At 41.2% G+C, this 23,345-nt stretch overlaps 1 protein-coding gene and 1 long non-coding RNA gene across 2 annotated transcripts; one reads left to right on the forward strand and one right to left on the reverse strand.

Annotated features, from left to right (window-relative positions):
- Positions 1-34: 34 nt before the first annotated feature.
- RIDA (reactive intermediate imine deaminase A homolog) lies at positions 35-9,395 on the forward strand. The gene is made up of 6 exons (XM_064442339.1): positions 35-168; positions 4,880-4,985; positions 5,532-5,586; positions 6,448-6,516; positions 8,100-8,155; positions 8,592-9,395. The coding sequence occupies exons 1-6, from the start codon at positions 104-106 to the stop codon at positions 8,652-8,654; spliced, it is 414 nt and encodes a 137-aa protein (XP_064298409.1). The 5' UTR covers positions 35-103; the 3' UTR covers positions 8,655-9,395.
- A 2,308-nt stretch (positions 9,396-11,703) lies between these two features.
- On the reverse strand, positions 11,704-21,452 carry LOC135311869 (uncharacterized). The gene is made up of 3 exons (XR_010371405.1): positions 21,039-21,452; positions 18,936-19,052; positions 11,704-15,350 (listed from the first exon to the last, which is right to left on the reverse strand). It is a non-coding gene; the product is annotated as an uncharacterized LOC135311869 (long non-coding RNA).
- Between the last annotated feature and the right edge of the window lie 1,893 nt (positions 21,453-23,345).

The raw sequence follows: 23,345 nt of genomic DNA on the forward strand, positions 1-23,345 counted from the left end.
TGCGCGCGGGAGGGCCGCACGTGGCGTTAGGGGGCGGGCGGGGCAGGCAGCAGCCGGCGGGGCGCTGAGGAGAGGGCTGGGGGGGCCGGCGGCGCTAGCAGCGATGGCCTCTCTCGTCAAGAAAATAATTAGCACTGCGAAGGCCCCTGCTGCGCTGGGTCCCTACAGGTATGCCTCGGCGAGAGGGAGGGCTCTTGCAAGGAGCAGGGGTGAGCGGGAGCGGGTTTTGCTGGTAGGGTTTCCTGGGGGGGATCTGTCAGGCAGCCCCGGGGGCTGTGGTGAGGGTCCCTCCGCCCCTTCCCCGAGTAGGGACCGGTCTCCTCCCCGGTAACCCCCCGACCAGGGACAGCTGGGGCCCTACAGCACAAGTGGGTCTGCTGTGCTAGCGGCAAACTTTAGCCTGACTTTGTGGGGTGGGTGGTCCTGGTCATTTTACGTGAGTTTTTAAAGTGTTTCTCAAAAAGTCAGTTTGGGAAAATAATTCTGAAATTAGTGATAAGCAGTGAGTGAAGAAAAGTGCAAGAGAAAGAATGATTCAAGGGAAAAAATGCCTAGAAAAAAGCGGGTTGCGCAGGCAAGGTAGCAGCGAATGCGGACTCTGGAGGCGATGGGCAGCGGGGGCTGGGCCCGACCCGGGACGTGCCTTGGGAGCTGCAGAGTTCCTTGCCTGGCAAATGCAAATCTTTGCTTGTTTTGAACGTGACTGCCAGGAAGTTTAAATGCTTTTCTGTCTAAAAACTAACTGCTGTAAAAATATGTAAGGTGGTGTTCAATGTTTTCATGAGTAAGTTTAGTTGCAACAGGTCTGAATGTATTTAAAACAAAATCCCAATTTTAATTGGGGAAAGGTTTCTCTTTGCTTCTTGGATGTGAAAAAATGTTCAATAACTATAAGACTCTTAGATATAAGGTACTGAAAGATTTTTACCAGGGCATTTTCTGAGAATTTTTAATTCTGGTTTCAGGCTTTGTTTTCCAAATATAAGCACAGACTCATTTCACTTAAACTTTTCCAGTTGTAGCATCTTAGTGCCTTCTAGGTGCATTTTTGTCTCCATTGCTTTGAAACTGAGCTTTCTGTGCTTCAAACTGTGTGTTCTTTATAGGAATTTGAAGATGGAGAAATACAAAGTATAGAAGCAGAGAGACATGACATAAAGGTTAACTTCTGTAAACAGTAAACTGCATTGCAGCCAGGGGCCTGGCATCACTTATAGTTCTCATAGCTCTCCACTTCTGTTGTAATTAACTGCGCTCCAACATTTTGCGTTTATCGGTAGTTCTTGATTAAATTCTGCTTCTTATGTAGCCTGTTAATTGTATGACGGGTCTAACATCAATAAGTTTATCACTAACTTAGTTTATCAGGTTTCAGTAAACTTGTCAAAGTCCACTGAGCAAAAGTTGCACAAGAAAATGCTACATCTCCTGCTGTGGAGTTGGAACATGGTAACAGAGGAATGAGGGCTTAATATGGAATGAAGAATTGGGATGCATGGGCTACATTCCTGGTTCTACTATAACCCTTCAGTATGCTTTTTGGTGACCTATTTTTAATGTATTTTTATACTTTCTTTACTGTATCAAATTTCCAGTACCATGAGATGGGTAGGTAGGTATATAAAAAGACTTATGTGTGAGTGTGTATGTGTGTATATATATACACATATCTCATTAATGATCTTAAATTTTTTAAAAGACACAGCAGAGATACTGTTCTTGTATTAATCAACAATCATTTGTGTAAAGAAGATCTGATTAACTTTGCAGTCTTTGTCTTTAAAGAACATTCTTAACACCATCTCTCTGAGGATGATGTTCTAAGGTCATAATGTCCATCCAGTTATGCACTTGGTATACTTAAACGTGAATTACTTAAGGCACACAGTCACATCTCTGCTGAATCAGAGATTAAAGAGTAGCTATGATTGACCCTAGTTATAGGATACATCTGCAGTTAAAGTGTGATTGGGGTTTGTGTAGTTGAAGTTTCTCTGAGCTTTACTCATACATTTGGCTGCGGTAGAAGTATATCCTTTAGAATCATAGAATAGTTTGGGTTGGAAGGGACCTTTGAAGGTCATTTAGTCTAAGTCCCCTGCAATGAGCAGGGACATCTGCAACTAGATCAGGTTGCTCAGAGCCCCGTCCAACCTGACTTCGAGTATTTCCAGGGATGGGGCATCTACCACCTCTCTGGGCAACCTGTTCCAGTGTTTCACCACCCTCATCGTAAAAAACTTCTTCCTTGTATTTAGTCTGAATCTACCCTCCTTTAGTTTAAAACCATTACCCCTTGTCCTGTTGCAACAGACCCTGCTAAAATGTTTGTCCCAGTCTTTCTTATAGGCCCCCTTTAAGTACTGAGGGGCTGCAATAATGTCTCCCCACAGCCTTCTCTTCTCACTGCTGAACAACCCAACTCTCTCAGCATGTTCTTGTAGGAGGGGTGCTCCATCCCAGCCCTGTGATCATTTCTGTGGCCTCCTCTGGACCCGCTCCAACAGGTCCATGTCCTTCCTGTGCTGAGAACTCCAGAGCTGGACACAGCACTCCAGGTGGAGTAGATTCCATAGCAGAGTAGATGGGCAGAATCACCTCCCTCGACCTTCTGGCCACACTTCTTTGGATGCAGCCCAGGACATGGTTGGCTTTTTGGGCTACAAGTACACATTGCCGGGTCAGGCTAAGCTTTTCATCCACCAGTACTCCCAAGTTCTTCTCTGCAGGGTTGCTCTCAACCTCTTCATCTCCCAGCCTGAATTGATACCAGGGGTTGCCCTGATCCAGGTGCAGGACCTTGTACTTAGCCTTGTTGAATAGCATGAAGTTCACATGGGCCCACTTGTGAAGCTTGTTCAGGTCCCTCTGGATGTCATCCTGTCCCTCAGGTATGTCAACTGCACCACTCAGCCTAGTGTCATATGCAAACTTGCTGAGGGTGCACACAATCTCGCTATGTCATTGATGAAGATATTAAACAGTACTGGTCCCAGTACAGATCCCTGAGGGACACCACTTTTCACCAATCTCTGGACACTGAGCTGTTGACCACTACCTTCTGGATGTGACTATCCAACCAATTCTTCATCCACTAAACAGTCTACCCATCAAATCCATATCTCTGGTAAATTAATAGTCTCAGTGAATGGAGGATTCCACTGGTAAAGCATACCAAGAGAAGAAGGTTGAGGAGCAGAGAAGGAGACCCAATAAGACTGCTGCAGATGTTGATCTGGTAGTGGTATCAGAAGGCTTCAGCTTACTTTTTCCCCAGTTATTCATGATTTAGGACTGTCTGAAGCCCTTTGTTAGGATAAATGTTTCATTGTATCATTTGCTTTATAATAAGCAGTACAATACAATCTCTTTTTTTAAGAAGGCTCATGTCTTCTTGTTGCATGGTTCTCTGTGCTTCAAACAGAAAGTGAAGTTTGTGGTCTGAGAGCTTGTGCCTCAAACAAATCAGGTCAGAAAGAAAGTAAAATTAAAGAAGCATGTGTGTTTGGTTCATACACACATTTTCTGTTGACAAGACTGCATTAGCTAGAAAACTACTTTATTCACTGGTTTACTATATCCAATAAGTTACTGGCTACTTTTTCCCCTTATGAAATTACAGGACAATGTAGGACAGGGATAAAATGAAAGATGGGAATGATGGCACTGTTTGGCTTGCCTAACCATAATAATTTATTTTACTGAGTCCCTAAACTAGGTTAGTCGCCTGTGAAGTCAATGGATTGAGCCCAATCCAACTGAGTCAATATGAGTTAAGAGAGGTAATAAAAATGTTCTCTGAAAGAGTCACTTTCTTTCTCCACTGACATTAAATGGAAGCTAACCTCCTAATTTAGATACTTCAGGGAGGTGTAACTTGAGGGGCTTGTTGAGCTGTCAAAACAATGCATTTTCCTGTAGAATGAGAAGAGATAAGAAAAACTGTTGACACACCACAAGTGCTTTCAAAAGAATCTTTCTCTAATTTCTTCGCAACATATTTTTAATTACTGGCTGAACTGAAGCAAATTGTCTCTTGCATAACGTTTGCTAGGTAGTTTAAATCTTTGTTTTAATCTTTTAATCTCTTTGTGGTAATTAGAGACATTTATAATTGCCAACTCTACTTCAGCAAAAACACACCTGACATTTATATAAAAAGGTTTTGAAAATAGTTTGAATTCTGCATTCTTCTGAACTAACCCAGCCAACAGGTCATCCAGGTTATTTTGTGAGAGGAGAGTGATAGTTTTGGGAATGGAGTGATCAAGGTGCTGTGCTGACAGGCCAAATTCATGACTCTGGATGAATAATGCCAGAGAACTAGCATGCAGGGCTTCACCTTAGAGCTGTAACTCATTTATCATGGCGCCCATTTGAGAAGAAAATGGTAAATTTACTAATAGGCTCTTTTTCTGATATTTTTTAAAAACTTCCTTGCTCTGTAGCTGAGATGTAGATGGAAGGTATTGTCTACTTATCAAACTGGGATTTAATATTTAGCTGGGCAGGTGCAAAAAATGTTTATTTACTTTGCCTCCCCTCTGTGCTCTCTGCAGTGTGGAAGCTGTGTAGCTGTGTTTAGTGTTGTCTTGCTGCACTCATGTCTTTTGCCTTTCCAAGAAACAGGGTTTATTACCTCAAAAACAGAGCTATGCTAATGTAGCTATGTATTCCCATAAGTGATTTAATCCCAGGTCTCCCAAAGCGTAAGCCAATTGAACGTATGACTGTGTGTACAGACTTGTGTGTGCATAACCTAAGTCCTCTATCTTTCTGAGATACTGACAACTACTGAAGAAAATATGAAGTGTGCTTTCAGACAGTTAAATGTTTTGATGGGGAAACATTAAACCTAAAATGTCACTTACTTTTTCAGCCAAGCAGTACTGGTAGACCGGACGATGTACATTGCAGGACAGATAGGTATAGAACCTTCCACTGGGCAGCTTGTCTCTGGAGGGGCAAAGGAAGAAGCTAAGCAGGTAAGATGGCTTCTTGTAATGGAGTTGGTATATGTTAGTTAAACATGGACTTCTGAGAAATTGAAGGGTCCTAGAGACCACATTTCACATCCTCTAAGATGAGGGAGAAGCGGGAAGAAGTCATTCCACCCTATCCCTGTCATTTTCCACCCAAACAATGTGGAGGTCAGGGGAGGAATCTGTATTTCATGTAGGAAAGAATCAATGTTTGTAACAAAGGTTCACACCCTAGTAAAAACATGAGCTTTGAGATGGGGAAAGATTTGTTCCCCCAGCAGCAAAGAGGTTGTGTGAGGTAATAGGTAGGATGAGATGGCGCTGCATCATGCATTCATCTAATGAATGGATGGTTTAATATTTGTGATTTGTTAGAAGCTCTCTTTTATTAATTTACTTTTTAATCTATTTCTGATTTTGCCGATGACAGTTGAAGATGTGCTGGGTGAATTTATAACATGGATGTAGCCAGATTACAACTCATATTTACATACTTACTTAAATATAACCCAGCTGATACTTAAAGATTTTTGCCTCATTTTTCATTAGGCTCTAAAAAACATGGGAGAAATCCTGAAAGCTGCAGGCTGTGACTATGGCAATGGTAAGTGTGATGGTGGCAAACATACGGTTGTTTTTACCTTCCTGGATTAAAAAAAATAAAGTGACCTTTTAAAGGAAAAAAAAAACCCTGTTTGCTAAACATACAACTCTTATCAATAGCTGAAGGAGAAAAAAGGAATCATGAGCCTGGGTTAAAAAATAAATCAATGTGAAATGTTTGTTATGGGTATCAGTGGGACACTACTTTTCACTGTAAGTTCCTGTCCACTGTGCTAATATTTTAATTCTAACTGATGAAGTTTAGGTATAGACAGTGCTGCAATTGACAACAGGCATTTTAAGCATCCTAGACTTCGTTCTGGATAAAAGCAGGTCTCTGTCTATGGTGTTAATATTCTAAGCATTTTGAGTGCCTTGTTTTGAGGAGGACTCTAATAGTGGAGCCAAACCAGAGTTAATGTCAGCTTGGGCAGTCGTGGGTAAAAAAAAAAATCTAGTATAGACTGTATCTTCAGGCTTTTTATGGACTCTTTGGCAGCAGATATTAATATGATGTAATTTTTGCCAACAGTTGGCTTATAATAGCTTTTTTAACTCAACCTGCTTATCAGTTCTGTGCCTCTTGGAAGAATTGGACTTCGAACAAAGTTTAAAACAGATTTTCAGAGGTGGCCATGAATGTGTAATTCCTTCAAGTTTTATTATATACCAGGTATTCAGATTTTTTTAGATGGTTCTCTAGGTGGTAGCTCTAATGGTCAATATCTGTTTGCAGAACTCTTCAAAATGTTTAGAATGTTTAAGATAAATTTATGAAATAAAAGCAAGAAATGCACTAAAGATTTTCAACTTCTGTATAAAAGTCAGGGGTCCAAAATAACTGCAGTTATGTAATTTCTAGTTGTGAAGACTACAGTTTTGATGGCTGACATGAAGGACTTCAATGATATTAATGATATTTACAAACAATGTAAGTAGATCTTTTGTTTCTGTTTTACCCGTATGGCTTGTGGAACAACTTACATTCACAGTAAGCAAAGTGTTTTAATGACTCAGATGGTGTAGTTCCAGATTCTTTGAGATTCCAGTAGAAATAGAACATTAAAAAAAAAAAATTAATTTGCAAGCACCAGATCAAGCATAGCCCAATTTCTTGTGGATTTGTGTCCTACCGTCCCACTAACTCACTGTCACATGAAGATCAACCCCTGCTATCCATACAGGTTGATCTTCCATGCCTCTTTGCCTTGATAGATGCTGTGTTGTCCCTAATATAATTCTACTGTAGGCAAGCCTTCAAATGCTTAATTTCAGACTTTGCATCTCCATTTCTTTAAAGTCTATTTGTATCTTTGAGTGATTTGTGGATTATTGTTATGGGACATGGCTCATTTTTTTATACAAGGATGAGCCACACTGCTCCCCTTAAGAAAAAAAAAGAATAATGCTTGGTTAACATAACTGAATGTAGACGGGGGAGAGTATGCATATAAGCTCCTTATTTAGATAGCTTTAGGTTTTAATTAGGTAGCAATATCTGGTCTTGAATGAAGTCTTTTATTTATGAGCTGTCAACATAGTTTCCTGCATGTCAAAATGGAATTGTGTGTGCATTTAAGCAGGGTAAAAAACAGACCAGGTGGATACTTAGTTACTTGTTGCCTCCTACCTGTAGTTCAAGAAAGCCGTTGTTGGTGTTCTTTGATTGTGAGTTGTTATTATTGTCGCTTGTCAGTGCAGGATCCTGAAAATAACATTTCCAAGCTTAGTGTTAACTCTTACTACTAAAACTTTCATTTAATTATGCAAATTCCTTGGAGGTGTTCAAAATCAGGGTGGACGGGGCTTCGCGCAACCTGATCTAGTGAAAGATGTACCTGCCCATGGCAGGAGGGTGGGTTGTACTAGATGATCTTTAAAGGTCCCTTCCAACCCAAACTATTGTATGATTCTATACATTCAGCTTTTATATCTTGACCAATACCCTCTTTCTTTTTTTGTTTTTTTTTTTTTTTCCCCTGTTCTTTGAATATCCTTGAGTGCCAGGCCTAACTGTGAATGGGGGAGTAGGTAAAGGGCCTATTTTAACTCTGCTTTCCTTCGATATGAGTAAGGTTGGCCCCTGTGACTTTAGGCAAATCTGGGATCTTTGCTCATGACTGTTTTGGCACAGGCCTGTTTCTCCCTCTTGCTCTGCCTGTGAAGGAGCCCCCTCTCACTTTCTGGTCTTTGCAACTGGATGATCACCGTTCTGATTTGATCTTTCTTTTTCAGTCAAGTTGGTGTTAAGGCCATGCAGTGTCAGCAGAGTGCAAGTTATCACTGGCTGCTAGGTCATAACTCTAGCTGCCTTCTCGATGAAGCTTGCTGAGATGTTGAACTAGTCAGTGACCAAAAAAAACCAACAAGGGGGAAATGATAGCTGGCCCAGACTCTGTCTTGTAGCCTTGAACCTGAAACTGTTCCAATAACTACATTTTATACAGATTACTTTGAACTGTGTTTTATCAAGCAGAGTTAAGTGATGGGTGGATGTTTCTGTTTAAATTACAGTTTTCAAGACAAACTTCCCAGCCAGAGCAGCCTATCAGGTTGCTGCTTTGCCAAAAGTAAGTGTCACTTTTCTTCCTACAAAAATAATTTTCTGAAATTCCTTACTTCTGAAGCATTATGGCAGCTTTTCTTATTCTGGAGTAGCTTCAATTGCAATTATTTTAATGAATACTCTTAAGTATTTAGTTTTTTTTCCAAGTATACCAGTCTTATTCCCTGCACATGATAAGAGATCTGAATATGAGAGAAACGTTTTTTTTTTTTTATGGTGGAAGATGGCTACAACACTAGAAATAAGAGGTTATGATACTTAAGTAAGAGTAAAGTGAATTTTCAGTATTACTTAACATTGCTCAATTAGTAATGCAACTGTCAGAAGTATAATCTCCCTCAAATGTCACTCAGTTCTTACAAGGTTGTGTTATACATCCACTTGCCTCATAAAATAGATGTGTTAAATTCCTAATATGTTTCTTCCTTGTTTTCTCACAGGGTGCCCGAGTTGAGATTGAAGCTATTGCCATTCAGGGACCCCTCCAAGATGCTTCAGCCTGACTATAGAGACTGAATATCGTACGACAGCAGTTTTAGATTTAATACTTCTCTCTTACAATTAACTATCAGATGTTACATACAGTTGAAATCACTAAACTTATCGAGGAAAGGTGCTTTCTTCTGGATTGTGGCCTTGGATTCTCTAAAATATAGGCTTGCAGTGAGTTCTATGCAGGCAAACCCTGAAACCTCCAGGATCCCTGCTAAAATCAGCCAAGCTTGATTGCAGGACAGGGCCCTTACTTTGGATATGCAGATACTAAGTACAAGTTTGGGTCAACGTATGACAGTTATACTTTGGGTGATCTGGGCATGGAAAACTAATGATTTGTAATAGTAGGTTTTTAGTAAAAATTTTAAGTGAGAGAAAATAAAAATGGGAAAACAGCAGAACACTTGAATTGCTTAGCTTACATTTTTACTTCTGTGTTTTGGGAATTTTGTTTCTGAACTATCTCAAACTCTTCACAGAATAGATTACTGTTGGGACTCACATTTTTTTTCATATGGAAGCAATTGCTTGAAGTTAACATTAATATTAGAAATAAGAAAACTATGCTTTTCTGAAATAAAGTGCTAACTTTATAAATAAGCTGTAAATGAATCTCTACCTGTAACCTTTTTCATAATCTTTTTCATAGTAGTTCAACTTTTATTATATTTTGATTTAAAGAAACAACAACAAAAAAAATCACAAAAAATACTATTTAATGAGAATAAATTATAATTGCATCTGTAAAACTGTGCTTGTCTGTTCTGGGAACGAACTTTTCTTTTCCTGGTTATACCTTGATACTCTATTGCAAAAAAAGTCCCTATCTTGCTTATTCAATAAGAAATAATTCAAACCAAAAGAATAGGTTTATTATCTATCTCCTAATAGCTAAGTATGCAAATAATCCTCCAAGACAGGAAGCTTTCAGCTATCTTGGCATTTTTTTCTCTGCCATTAAGGATAGAAGCATCTACTTGATGGGGTGATTAAGCAGTGTTGAGAAGTCAGACTGGTGATGCTAGTAAGTTACCCCATCCCTCTGCATTTATCTTCTAACCAAGTATAAATGGATACCATGTTTTTAAGGAACTAGTTTGAAAGTCAGCTACGTCAAGGTAGAGTTGATTCCCTGTCTTCCCCACAGCCGTACAACGGAGCACAGTATTGGTTTATTCGGGGGGAAGTGAGCAGAAATTCTTTTCTGTTCTACCTCAGTGTCTTTGATTTGCTCTCTTTTGTGAATATGGCCATCCAATAGCATACAGGGTGCTACTGTCACTCTATCTTCACCTTCTTTGTGTAGAAAGTAAAAACAGCAGTGTGGAGAATATACCATTTCAGTGGTAGAAACCTGTACCTGCTTTATCAAAGGTACTGTGAGATGGAATCCTGTAGGCTGCTCCTTCCAGAGGCTGCTGTTTGTATGCCAGAGTACCATGACTGAGCACTTCAGGATCTGTTTCTAGTCCCATCTCATGTGACCAAAATCACTCAATTTTGGTAAGCCACAATACTGTGGGTTCAGCTGTCCAGCAACTCAAATCCAAACTTCAGTGTTCTTGTGTGTGTATCATTTGTCTTCTGTGTGTAATGCCTACTGATGATCATCTCACATACTCCTAATAGTTTAATGATTTTCATATGGTTAGCATGCAAGAAAAGTCCAATCTGGCAGCACCGAGTTGCTGTCTACCTTTGCATGGCAGATATTGCCTTGTCTGAAAATCCCACTGCAGCCACATTGTGTGAATAATCTTCCATCCTTGGGTAAACTGTAAGTGTCCCACTTGTGGTTTCTTACCTTCCTGCTTGTCAGCCATGTTCCAGCTCGTGTTACTTCAGTTGCACTGCTGGAGTAACTACATTTTGTATTTTTCATGCATTTGTAGTATCACTTTAGCATACACCAGAAGGATGGCTGGAAAGCTGTGAGAACAATCAACCCTATTTACCCCTTCTCAATGTGATGTGGCCATTTCTCCTGTTTTTTGCTGAGCTTGTAAATTTTATCTTTATGGAAAAAATATTAATAATGAGGTTATCACAGCAAGTATGTACAGATGTATGGATTTTTTACGGCATTTTCTTGCTTTCCCTTGACAAAATGGAAGATACTTATTTTTACTAGAAGCAAGATAATGCTTTCGGTATTTCAAACAGTGAACTTCCAAGGAACAACCTTTGAAAAGTACCTGACTTTTCTGCATATTAGCTTCCTACACATAAACTTTATTAGTTTTGTCTTCTGCTCTTGTTCTTTCTCCTTGGCTATAGTATTAATGTCTTTTATGCTTTACAGCTCTGACTCAAGAAGCAATCCCACCTAATTAAAAACATGACCAGACTTGTTAGGAAGGAGCTAGTACAAACATGACCATGACTCTCTAGGAAACATAGAGCAAATGTTGCTTCACTTTGTCAGTTAAGAATAATTAAGAATAATGTAACTGAATGGAGTTACATTTAAATAGATTCCTAATTTATATTTGTGTTTCTCTGTTACAGCTTGGCTCAGATACAATTACTTTATTGGAATATATTTCACTTATTTGTAGCAGATTTAGTTAAAATTCACCTTCAGCAGATCTCAGTAGTGTTGAACACGAGGTACATTCAGCCTTGTGTAATTGCTGCGGTTACTCCTTACCTCTCACGCCATTCTCTGCTGTCTGACTTGTGTTTTGCTGCCTCTTTGCCAACCTTGAACCTAACACTAGATGGCAGTTCTGATTTTTTTTCTGGTGTGTGCTGACTTGTCCATTTGCTGATAGAAGTCCTTCACAGAACCCCTCTGGGTGTCCTTACTAGTACACAGGGGTGTGAATATACCATTGCTTTCCCCACTAAGGTACAGACTGAGACTGAAATGTAAGTGAAACACCTGAAAACAAAATATATGCTGGGTGCAGATAACAATCCCCAAAACATTACTTCCATTAAAGATATTTCTATCGGTAAGCAGGTGCCATTCTGCAAGAAGTCAGGAACTAAACCCCACTTTTAGCTCTATGATTCTTTAGCTTTTAGCTGGAGACCAGTTGCACAGTTTCTTGAATGCCTCAGATCTAAATATGTATTCTTCAGGTACCAGAGTTCTAGAATAACTGAAATAAATAAACTCTCTTATTTACAGCTATGTCATAGCAGTTCTCAACATAAATAATCAGCCTTCCATAGAGATGTTTAAAACTTTTATTTTTTAAGCAGAGATATATTATTTGATTCTATTCTTTAAGACAAAAAGGCTAAGCCCCATAATTCTGAAAAGCAAGTATTGTGGATATCTCTTAGGTTTTAGTTCAGCAAAGTAAACAAAATTTAAGAAATCCTGTTCTAAGTTAAACTTAGGGGTTTTTTTGCTTGCTAGACTAAGCCTCTAGCATGTAAAATATGAAGTTGCAATTCAGCTTGTAGCAAACTAATTTCACCATCTAAAATTTGTTTCAATCACATGTAACACTTAAAAAGCCAACAGAACAGGTCCTCTGTTTCTGTGGTAGTAAAGCAATACTTAAATTTTCATGCTCTACCAGGTGTTTAAGTAGGTTTTTTTTTCCTCCAAAAGATTATATTCTCTACAGATTAAGCAATGCAAAAATAAAGCTCAAATTTTAATAAAAATTCTCTTAAGTTAAAACATACAGCCAAACTTAAACTGCCCTAATCTTCCACTACAAGCACCTTGCTCTTGCTGCAGTTTTTACCTGAAAGCAGTTCCGCATTGAGTGAAAGAGCCAGCCCTAGCCAGCCAGAATGCAAAGTATCTTCTGGGGTCCTAACACAACATGCATATGTGTCTGCATAGAGCTGACAAGGTGCAAATTCAACCTCTTCTAGGGTTGCGTTTATTGAAAATTGAAACATAATTCCTACCAGAACTTATTTGTTTGGAAATTGTGCTAATTCCTTCCAGTGTCCCACCCAGCACTCCCTGTGGCATAGAGTGACTGCCTCCACCTTGGATTAAGTTAAGGGCTGAAAATCGTCCAGCTTTTGATAAACATTTCTAAAGATTGTTTTGGATTTTGATTATGTTTAAAAAAAAAAAAGCTAAAGTATATTGCCCTATCTCTGGAGGTAGATCTTACAAACACAGACATGGGAGCATATCCTCTTCTCAGCCTTTGACATGAGAAACCTCTTTGATCCACAGACCAATTTCTGCCCTTGGCAATCTCTGTGACGTCCCACGTTTGTAGAGGCAAATAACTGCGCATATTTTGGCCCTTTATGCATAGTACATGCTTTGGTAGCTTACAGACCGGGAATGCTAGGCGTCAATGTATTTCTCAAGGTAGGGATGTTCAGCATATATCTAGCAGACAAATTCTGATCTTGTGGTGAGTGAGTGATCAACATTTCATGTTTAGCATGGTGTCAAGCATATTTTGTCTTTTAGAAAGGAAAAGGAAAAATAGCCTTCATTTGATATAAGGACTGAAGATGACTGAAAGGGCTGATGCTGTTGAGTCATTGACTGGCTTATACTCTTCTTGTTTCCAGTTAGCATTGCTTAATGACCTGAAAAAGTTGAACAGTGAGGAAAGGATGTATATTATCACCTGTCTTCTTTTAACTACAATGGTAGCAAGTGACTCTGAGGTGAGGTTATCTTGACTTCATTGTATCTTCATATTTTAGTTCCAAGTGGTCTCCTCTGTTGTTATTAATAATACTGATCTCTGTCACAGAACTCCTCTTGGTTTATGCTTTTAAATTTTTCAATGTAGCTAACACACCACTTGCAAGTCATCAGCATGGCCCCCCTGCCAATTTCATCTCCTGTATTTGGGAGCAGGGCTGTGCTGGCACAGGCTCTGCTGGCTGAACTGAATTCCCAGCTCATAGGAGGAAACCAGCCACCAGAAGAGCTGATGGTGGAAGTTGCTGTGGTGTCCTGGGCCCTGGCCATATGCCCAGCACAGCCATGTATCACCCCAGGGAGTCCTCATCCCGCTCAGCACCTGTTCTCCCGCTCCTCAGCTCTCCCAAGTGCACGGTATGTTTCTCACGGCTTTTCATCATGGAATGATTTGGGCACCTGGACAAAAAATTTGACTACCTCTGAATTTTTAATTCCCACTTTAATGTCAATAGATTTTTAATAGAACTAGCTGCTTGTTTTAACTTCGCTATTATAGAAGGCTAGTAAAAATAAATAAAACTCTGCAGCATCCATCTACCAAAAAATACCTTAAAAAAATGAAAATATGCATTTTGGTTCTAAAAGTTTATGGTATTGCCCACAGCAAATTGACATTAAATGAAGCTGACAAGTTCGTATGAGTGCTGATAAGGAGAAAACCTTAGATTTAGTGATATAGCCCAGGAATATCAGCTTACACAAAAGGCTGATAGGCCAGGAATATAAATTAGATTAATACAAACCAAAGTCAGCTGGAATCAGATGTGCACATGCAGCACAAAATTTAGCTCCTAGAGGGGATTTGTGTAATTTGCTCATGACAGCAAATTTTTTGTGAAGTACTTTTGTACAATAGAGCTAATAAAATAGCAACATGTGCTTGCCCTTTTTAGATAACTGACCTTTTCTCCGTATCCTACCTTCTTATGCCAGAGAATCCTGTAAACACAATCCTCAATGATAACATACAGTCCCTTTGCAACATTCACCATCAGAACAAACTTCTACTCTCTGTCAGATCCATAACATCAATTATATTCAGGGCCCGTTTCACAGGAAACTTGTTTGAAAGCTTTGCCATTCAGCTTCAGCTCCAAAATGATTATTTAGCATTTTGGAAAATAACCAAGACAGTCCCTGATAGCATACTTCTTCTGGAGGACAGCACTACAGGGAAATAAAAGAGATGACATCTCCTTTGGGAACAGGCTTATATATGTCTCTGATTAGAAATCTATTTCAGAACCCACAAATGGCATATGAGGAGCTACACAGCTAAAGGCAGGTTATTAATCACCATGAATGTTAACAGCTGTAAAGTTATCTTTGTATTTTAAGTGTGCAAGAATTTGTAAGACTAAACCATCATACTCAGAGTTAAAAATGCCCTCTTCTCCCTGTTTTTGCAGAAGTCATCATATATTTTGTCCTACTAGCCTTGCAATAAATTTGTGTTTAAAAACGGAGAGCGAGGAGCAGACTCTCACGTGGGTCCTGGACACTACACCCTGCATATCTTCCATTTTCTGAAAAACTAACCTCTGCGTTTAGTTACAGCCTGGTAAATGGGCACTTTCATCTCCCAGTCCTCTACGTGCTACTCTGTGTGTTGATAGTCCAGGCATTTGGAAAAATTGCCCACACGCTACTGTTAAGAAAAAGCCACACTATATTTTTTATCCCATATAATGCTGGTTGAAGGTTTCAAAGGTTTGAAGTTAGTTATCTGAACCTCAAAAAAGTCCTAATTGAAAACTGAATGGTTATACTGATGTCAGAAAATGATCCCACTGTGCTAGACCTGTACAGAAGGCACTCTGTGGCAGGGAGGTGAAAGTTCAGGTATTTCAAACACTTGAAGTCTTGGCAGCTTGACTTCAAAAAAAATATAAAACTTTTTCTGATGCTTCTTATTCATGGTCGTGGTTCAATCCATAAAAGCTTTTCTATTTTCCCAACCCAATAAAATTTAAAAATGTTCATGTAGACAGAAGAGCAGGCCCAAGGAGAGGATGTTCATAGAGACATAACTTCTATTCCTTGTTATTAGCTGTCTCTGAAACACATGGAAAAAATTAATTTAACAATTAATTGAGGGTACAACTTCATATTCAATAAATCTTACAGGAATTAAATGTGAAAGTTCCCTGGAAGCATCACAGCATGAAGGGGGTATCTGCTTTTCTCCCAGATCTGTAAGGATGTTCTGTGGGGACCTGAAACAGCCACAAGCATCCTCTGGCTCTGCTTCTTCCCCCATCCCATTCATACACAGTCTTCCTCTTACAGACACCAGCATCACCTATATGAAATCCAGTTACACTGCAACAGTCTTATGCTCCTCCCCACCCTGCTGCATTTCCTCTTAACTTTTGAAATCATTGCACAATTTCAGTCATATCTGATACAGAGGCAAAGATCTCATGGACATTAAATCTTACAGTAGCCTTAAATACAGGCAAGAGGCAAAGAGCCTAAACTCAAGCACAGGAAATTACATTTAAATGTAAAAAACCTTTTTATTTCCTGTAAGGCCAATTGACCAATTGGAATAGGCTGCCCACAGAGTTGTGGAGTCTCCATTCTTGGGGATATTCAAAACCCAACTGGACAATCTTCTCCAGCTGACCCTGCTTTGAGTAGTGGGGCTGGACTAGATGATCTCCAGAGGTACCTTCCTGCCTCAACTATTCCATGATAATGTACAGCTGAGGAACTGCACACAGCCCCTGAAACTATATGTGTTCGCCATCAGCAGCTGTATAAGTCTCACTGCCTTGCTTGGCAGCTAAAGGGTGGTGCCCAAGGGGATGATTGGCAGAAATCATAGTGTTGGACCACTCCAGCTCAAGGTACTTCTTTCCTAGCCAGAAGACCCTGCAAGGATAGGTTGGGAACATGGGACTTCCATGTAGTGAATTACCACTGGTATTACCACAAGGCTGGGTAGGGGACACAGGGAAGGTGGAAATTTTACAGGGGAATGCAGGTAACAGGGAGACGCCCAACTGCAGTGACTGTGACAAAGAGTCTGACAGTTAATCTTAAATGAACATTGCTAATGTCAGGTGAAAAAAAATCCTTTAGTGGTTTTGAATTCAACATACTTAGTGAGTCACTGAGCATTCCCTTACTCAGAGATGAACCTCAGCCACCTCTAGAGCACTGTTTATTTTGCACTAGGATCAGCTCATATCCTCTTAGTCGTAGCCTCTTGGACTTGAACATTCAGGACTCTGAATGTTTTTGATCTCCCTCAAAGTAAGAATTTTTCCATTCCCTTTAGCAATCTTGTGTCCCTGCCCAGAATCTTTAGTTCTTCAATATCCTTTCAAGATGGAAGAATTGCCCCTTTACACAACAGCATCCCAGATTTAAATGGACACTGGTCCATTCTTAACATAGTTTGCTTTTCTCGCCCACAGCTGTTCCCTGAGCTGTCCGCATTGGTATGCTCCTATAATCCGAAATGTATTACTACACAGAAGTGGGGCTCCTCTTTCTGCTTTCTCACAAAACTGTTGGGGAGAATAATGTCAAGACAGGTAAATGCAGAAAGTATTTCAATAAAGCTGTAATCATTACGTGATGAAATCTCTTATTCTTTGGGAGCAGGACGATGCTGCTCTTTGAGGTTTTCCAGAAGCAAATTTAGTGCTTTGCTGAACTAACAGCAAAGACAGATAATTTTTTGCAAAAGCACAGGGGCAAGACATTAAAAACAAGTTGAGTGAATAACTTCTTTGGACTTCATAGGCAAAGCTATATGGCATGAGTTTGAATATCCTGCAAGAGCACAATTGCCAACAGCCAACAATAGCTTGTCTTCAGAGGCTAGCTTGAAAAGTAACAATATAAAGGTCACCAACAGTTAAACAGATGGAATTAAAGGCATGTGAGTGCCTTTTTTGGTCTCTGCTTATCTCATTCCACTTGAGTAATCACAAGTTCAAAAAGGCACGTATACCTTGACCAAACAGCTTGACCACCATCCTGCTGGTCTGCCAGGCTGCAGCGCTCATGCTGCAAACCATTTTCCTTAATCCTGTAGCACATGTGGAACACACTGGTTTGCTGCTGTCAGTGTAACTAAGACAAAATAGCACAGGCATGCCTAACGTATGTGGCAACACTCACTGAACAACCCTCTTGACTACAAGTTTTTGTGGACAGTTAAGACAAAGAAAATGATCTTGAGCACAGTTCAGTGTGTTGAAGACTCAGTAAGACGGGGGCTTCTCTGAACTGCCCTGTAGAGCACTGGCTCTTCATATTTTGTCCTGTAGTCCCTCTTCTTTAAGAATTTCTTACGTGGCTGCTCCCTGCAAGGCAACTATTGCAGATATCCAATGTCCCCCCACTTTGAGAATAACCTGCCTTTCTCCACCAGTTACAGAAGGTGGCTTACAAAAGTCTTGCCAGTCCTTGCAAATGCATGTTTCTGGGCCTGCCTAGAAACACTTCTGCCCTGCTGGAAGACACGAGTTTGGTACTTCCTATTTATCTCCCACCAAATGAAAGTCTGCAGCCTCCCAGCATACCAGGAAGGATGACAGATGTAGCATGCCTTGCTGGTCTGTTTAAGGTAGTCCTCACCCTTTGTACTCAACAGCCCAAGGGCCGGAGCACTGGGAAGGAACCAAGCGCATGAGGTTAATTTGGAAGTCATGAAAGGTGCTGGGGTAAGTATACCTCCCACCCTTCCCGCTGAAACTGTCCTCTTCTGAATTACAGACATATTCACCAGCCCATAGAGGTTTTGAACATGGTTACGCAGGCCAGTGGTTAGGAGGGAGGGGAGAGGGGAAAAGCGGGTTCAACCACTGCAGTAATGTTCACTGGGGGAAGGAAGGAGGTGTCTGCATTGCCTGCTCATCCTTTTCCACATTCTGGCAATACCATGGGGTAACCTCTGCCTTCTGGGGCATGCAAATACCATACATGATGGACTCAAAATAAATGAGTGTGGGATTCTTAGTAACATGGATGAAGAACAAATAACTTTTGCAGTTGCAGAAAGACTGTGACAACAAGAATTGTGGACATAATTTCCAAGTCCGCTAGAGGGACAGTCCTATCCCCTCAAATTCTTCTCTTCGCTGGTGTTATGATTTTCCAAAGGCACTTTATTTGGCCTGTGTTTTTTCCTTCCCACCATGTGACTGCATGTGCTGTGCAATGTGCTTTCATCCCAGCGCTACACTGCTGATTTCAGCTGATGAGGGGATCTAAAATGACTGTCTGGCATAGAATGGAAATCACAAAGCAGCGTTAAGGCATTAGCTCATAAAAACAAGCCTGCAAGTAATAACAAGCAGAGTCATGATTTTAACATAGGTTTTTATTTTCCAAGACTGCATGTTACAGTCTAGCATTCTTCCCAAACAGGGATAATTTATCACCTGTAAGACTCATGTATTATATAAAAGACAACCTATGTAAAAAGCATGACTTCCAATTGATTGTTTCCAAAAATATCTCTTAATATAAACAAAAATATTTATGACTCTTGTCATGTTAAAATGCAGAAAGCAGCTGTACACTGGCAGGGAGATGACAATATGTGCTCATAAGGACAGCACACTCTTTTCTGTCTCCTATACAATAACCCATGTGGTCCTTCCCTTCTCTGTCAACATACCTATCTCTGTCGCTGCTGCACCATCCACAGCTTCTCCTGTTTCTTCTTCTTTTGTCTCAGGCCCTCCACTCACTATCTCACTGAGCAGCTCAGTTTCCACCTGTTCTCCCGTCTCACCTGGGAACAGTAACCACGGAGATCAAATTAGGATCCACTGAGGAAAGCACCAAATGCCCCAGCTCCTTTCTGTAAACCTGGCTTTACTTGTCAGCTCTCCAATGCCCTTCACCAACGTACCCCCTGAATGAACCCAGAGGGAACAAACAGGATGCTTCCAATCACTTTCCATCACCCAGCTACTTGCGTGCCTCATGCCTGTAAAGTTCTGATGTTTTCACAAAATTCCCTTGATGCTCTATTCAATACAATTCATGAGTATTTCTGTTAAAGTTTTTTTCCTGGATTTTATTTTATATATGTGCAGTTTTATTTGCAATTGGAACAAAACAGAAATAGAAAACACAGTAATGTGCCAGTCTGGCTGAAACTGTGCTTTCCCTGGGAAGCTGCTACCTAATTAATTTACTCACACAGCTGCTGAAGAATAAAGAAAGTCAAAACAAGTGCTAAGTATCAGATGCACCGCAACATGAAAATGGAAAGTCCCTTCTTCATCATAGACTCATGGAAAGATAATGCACACAGGTTAAGATACTACTTCTAGCTTGAAACCAATAGGCGCAAAACTCTTTTTCCCAAGAGCTGTGTTCACTCGCTCTGCAAGCAGCATGCATCACTTGGTGGTCAAAGCCCTGTAACTGATTTCAGGCAAACAGTCCATTGTAAATGTGTTTCCAAGGTCATGAGGTCATACCACAACATTCAGGGCGCACTGCTCTGCCTCCAGCACCATGCCCCAAAGCTTAGAAAAGGTGACTAATGAAATTGGAGTGTCCAGCTGGGCAGGACTACACGTTTTACAGGTGAGCATCCAGTCATTTACTGCTTACACAAAACAAGACTTCATTCCAAAGGACAGAGGCCCATTTTATGCAGAAGAAACCTCACAATTCTTTTGCAAAGAGACACAGGAGAGGACAAGCCAACCCCCATGCTCAGCTGCTGGGATGCAATGAGTCAGATTTATACAGCCAGCTCAGAGAGGTGCACAGCAAAGCCACAGGGTTAGCGGTAGGGCTGGTAGCTGGCTCTGGGCTTCACACAGATCAGTCCTCCTCCTGCATCTTGCACTTCTTTATAGCAAATGTGGAGTGAGGAAGGATGCTGATACCACGTCTCCCTGCAGAGAAATACTTCTCATGTGCTTCACCTGCCTATTCCCTGAAGAAATGCTTCCCCAGGAAGTATGCGATTCCTCACTGAGCTGCTTTCTACCATTTAGGAGAAACACAATTCCTCCAGTGAAGTGTTCACCTTCCGCATGTGCAGTCCATGGGAGACACACGTCCTCTGGGCGCTAACCCAAAGATGAGCACAGCCTGCAACCTCTGGGAACAAGCACGCCTCGCAGTAAAGGTCCCTCTCACAGCACATGGAAATACCTGCCGTCTCAGACACCACTGCTTCCTCACACAGCCTTCCCCCCCAGCTAGTCAACGTTTTTTGGAAAGCTCATCCCTATGTCTGTCCACTACTACTTCTATTCTGCTTGTGTAGCAGCCAAGCTTCTAGGACAGGCTGGATATGCCAAGGGTGCATCAAAGAGATTCTTTTGCTTCTACATCCAGACATGCACCCTCCAACTTCACATGCACAGGGACAGTTGCTTTATAATTAATACATATAAGTAAATAATAGAGCCTTTGGTCTCTGTAAATATTAAGGAACGTGTCTGAGCTACACAGGAACACATTTTAAATGAGGGGCATGGTGAGGCATTGTATCTGCCAAGAACAAAAAGGGCATGAAATGAAATAGCAGAGATAATGACTGGAAATGCTAATTACATTTATTACAGCTTGGACTTGTGAGTCTGAGGCTTCCCCAGCCACACTCTTTTACGCTCCACATGGTACAGACTCCCCACACCAAATTCTGACTCCGGAAGCTTATGTGAGGCTCTCAGTAAAGCCAAAAGGATCCACTCACAAGTCTCTGGAGGCAGATTTTGGTCTCCTGAATTTATGAAAGCACAAATATTACCCTCAATGAGGTGGTCCTCTTCAGCAATATGTACTTTCTGGATGATTTCCACTACAGAGGTGTCACTGCCCTCTACCAGCCCACTGTCCTGTGCTGGTCCTGGCGATGGTGCCCCAGCATCCTCTTCCAGTGCTGGAGGTGAAGGCCCAGTGCTCTCCTCTTGCCATGCAGATGGCAGCTCAGAGCTCTCCTCTGTGTCTGCAGGCAGGGGCTCGGTGCCCTCCGGCTCCTCCCTTTTACTGACCGAATCGATCTTTCCCTCTACGGCCAGAATCACCGCTGCAGCCTCCTCTCCTGGTGGATGCTCGCCCAGGTTTGTCTCCTCAGAGGCAAGACTCACATCTTGGTCCAACTGTGTTTGGTCAGCTATGGTTTCATGATCGTCTGCAGTTGGGGTGTTTTCACCTGATGATGCTTTTAGTATGGCAGAGCAAGGAAAGAAAAAAGAGAATTAAAGATAACTGATGAGTGGGCATGTAAGCTGGATGAGAACTAGACCCACAGGGGACCACACAAGCACTACCTGTCAAAGAGCTTCCACCTGGCTACAGACAATACTCCTTCATAGGTCTGCAGCTCTTACACATATCCAGTAGAGGATGGTGCTGCTCTTACATAAAACAAACAAACAAAAAAGTGTTTTGGCTTGATGCACATCATATATTTTTATATGAAGAGAGCTGACCTGATTACAGGTCAATGTCCTATTACATTTTGCCTTACGGGTCTGAAGTGTGCAGAAGGTTTGCTGGTGACGGGACGCTATGTAAGGAAGCATCTTTTCCTGCCCCACACCAAGCGCAGAATCAACGTGCCAAGCAGGAGGAAGCTGCTGCCCTGGGCTGCACACAGGAAACTCCTTGTGGTGCCTCTGGGTGGGCTGAACGAAAAACACTGAGACCCACCTGCTCATCCCAGAGGGTGAGCGGTGCCCGATTCTTAAAACAAAAGAAACAGTCTGTCTGTCTTTTAAAATACTAAACTACCATTCATAGTACACTTTGTCTAATAAAACATTCAACAAAAGGAAGCCTAAACAAATTAAAACTTCCACCTCCTTCATCTTTCATCAACTTATTGGCTAAATAAAGCAGTGGGCCATTTTGGCAGACAAAATTTATGAATGAAGCAATGGCAAAATTACTCTGACAGGTATTTAAGGATAAAAGTTGAGGACTCAAACGAGCTATACCTAGCTATCAGACTGACTTAATAACTTTCTGATTAAATTCAGCTTGACAAAGAACTTATACTTAACCTTCTCCAAAGGAACATCAGGACGAAAACCCTGGGAATTCATGCACAAAGTATGTTTGTATAATATTTACAAAACTGGCCAAATTGTATTTTCTGAGAAAATGATGATTGCAGCGTCAAAGCCAGTGAGCAGAACCGTATGATTCTTCATACACGCATAGATGAATGGCGAAAAAATGTAATACATCCTGCTCTTAAAACAGCTGCTTGAATACTGCTGCTCTTATGATAACTTCATGGTTCTTTAGAGGCATTCAGGCAGAACACCTCCCCAGCAAGCATCAGCAAGTTAGCACGTGCCTACAGATGCAGGGAAGGATGGCTAAGCCAGGAAAAGAGCAAGAACAGGGAATCTGCACTGTCAAGACCGGCAGAAAGCAACTTTGACTATGGGATACGTAAAACCTCATTTGTCCCAGGAACTGTAAGACCATCCACGGTCCAACCAACCCCTCCAGATTCACAGAGGTGTAGCTATTTTTAATGCAACTCAAAAGCCGGGAGGTAAGCTCAGCTATGTGGATGAGGCCACAGACCCACCCAGGGCGGCACCCTGCCTCTGGCAGCTGCCGCGGGGCAGTGGGAAGGGCAGAGGGACCCACCCCATGGGGCCAGGTTTCAGTTCGTCGGTGGACATTCCTCTGTGAACCTGCCCAAGCCCCGTTTCACCCATTTACACTCTCAGCCTCCACCATGACCAGTGGCAAGGAGGTCTACAGCCCACTTACACCCCCTGTAAAACACATTCTTAATGGTTTTAAGCCTGCTGCTGGTAATTTCAAGTGACATCGTTCTTCTGTTACAAGAAACAGCAAATACATCTCCCTGTTTACCATCGCTAGATCTCTGTCACACCATGTCTTCCAGGCACTCCTTTTCCTAACATGACGCTCAGCATGAAACAGATACCCAATCAGGATAACAGCAAGTAAGTCTTAAATTTAACCTACTCTAAGCAGTGACTAAAAAAAACCAGTATACTCTCAGAGACCCAGAGACCCGATCTTTTTACGTATTATTTTTTATCCCTTTAGACATTTATCATGCCTT

This window comes from Phalacrocorax carbo, chromosome 2 (genome assembly GCF_963921805.1).
Source record: "Phalacrocorax carbo chromosome 2, bPhaCar2.1, whole genome shotgun sequence".
NCBI classification, from domain to species: domain Eukaryota; kingdom Metazoa; phylum Chordata; class Aves; order Suliformes; family Phalacrocoracidae; genus Phalacrocorax; species Phalacrocorax carbo.

Bases quoted from the DNA above. Each gene is read 5' to 3' on its own strand.
- RIDA (XM_064442339.1), top strand. From the start codon at position 104: ATGGCCTCTCTCGTCAAGAAAATAATTAGCACTGCGAAGGCCCCTGCT. The intron at 4,986-5,531 runs GTAAGATGGCTT...ATTTTTCATTAG, and splicing joins CAAAGGAAGAAGCTAAGCAG to GCTCTAAAAAACATGGGAGA. The intron at 5,587-6,447 runs GTAAGTGTGATG...TGTAATTTCTAG, and splicing joins AGGCTGTGACTATGGCAATG to TTGTGAAGACTACAGTTTTG.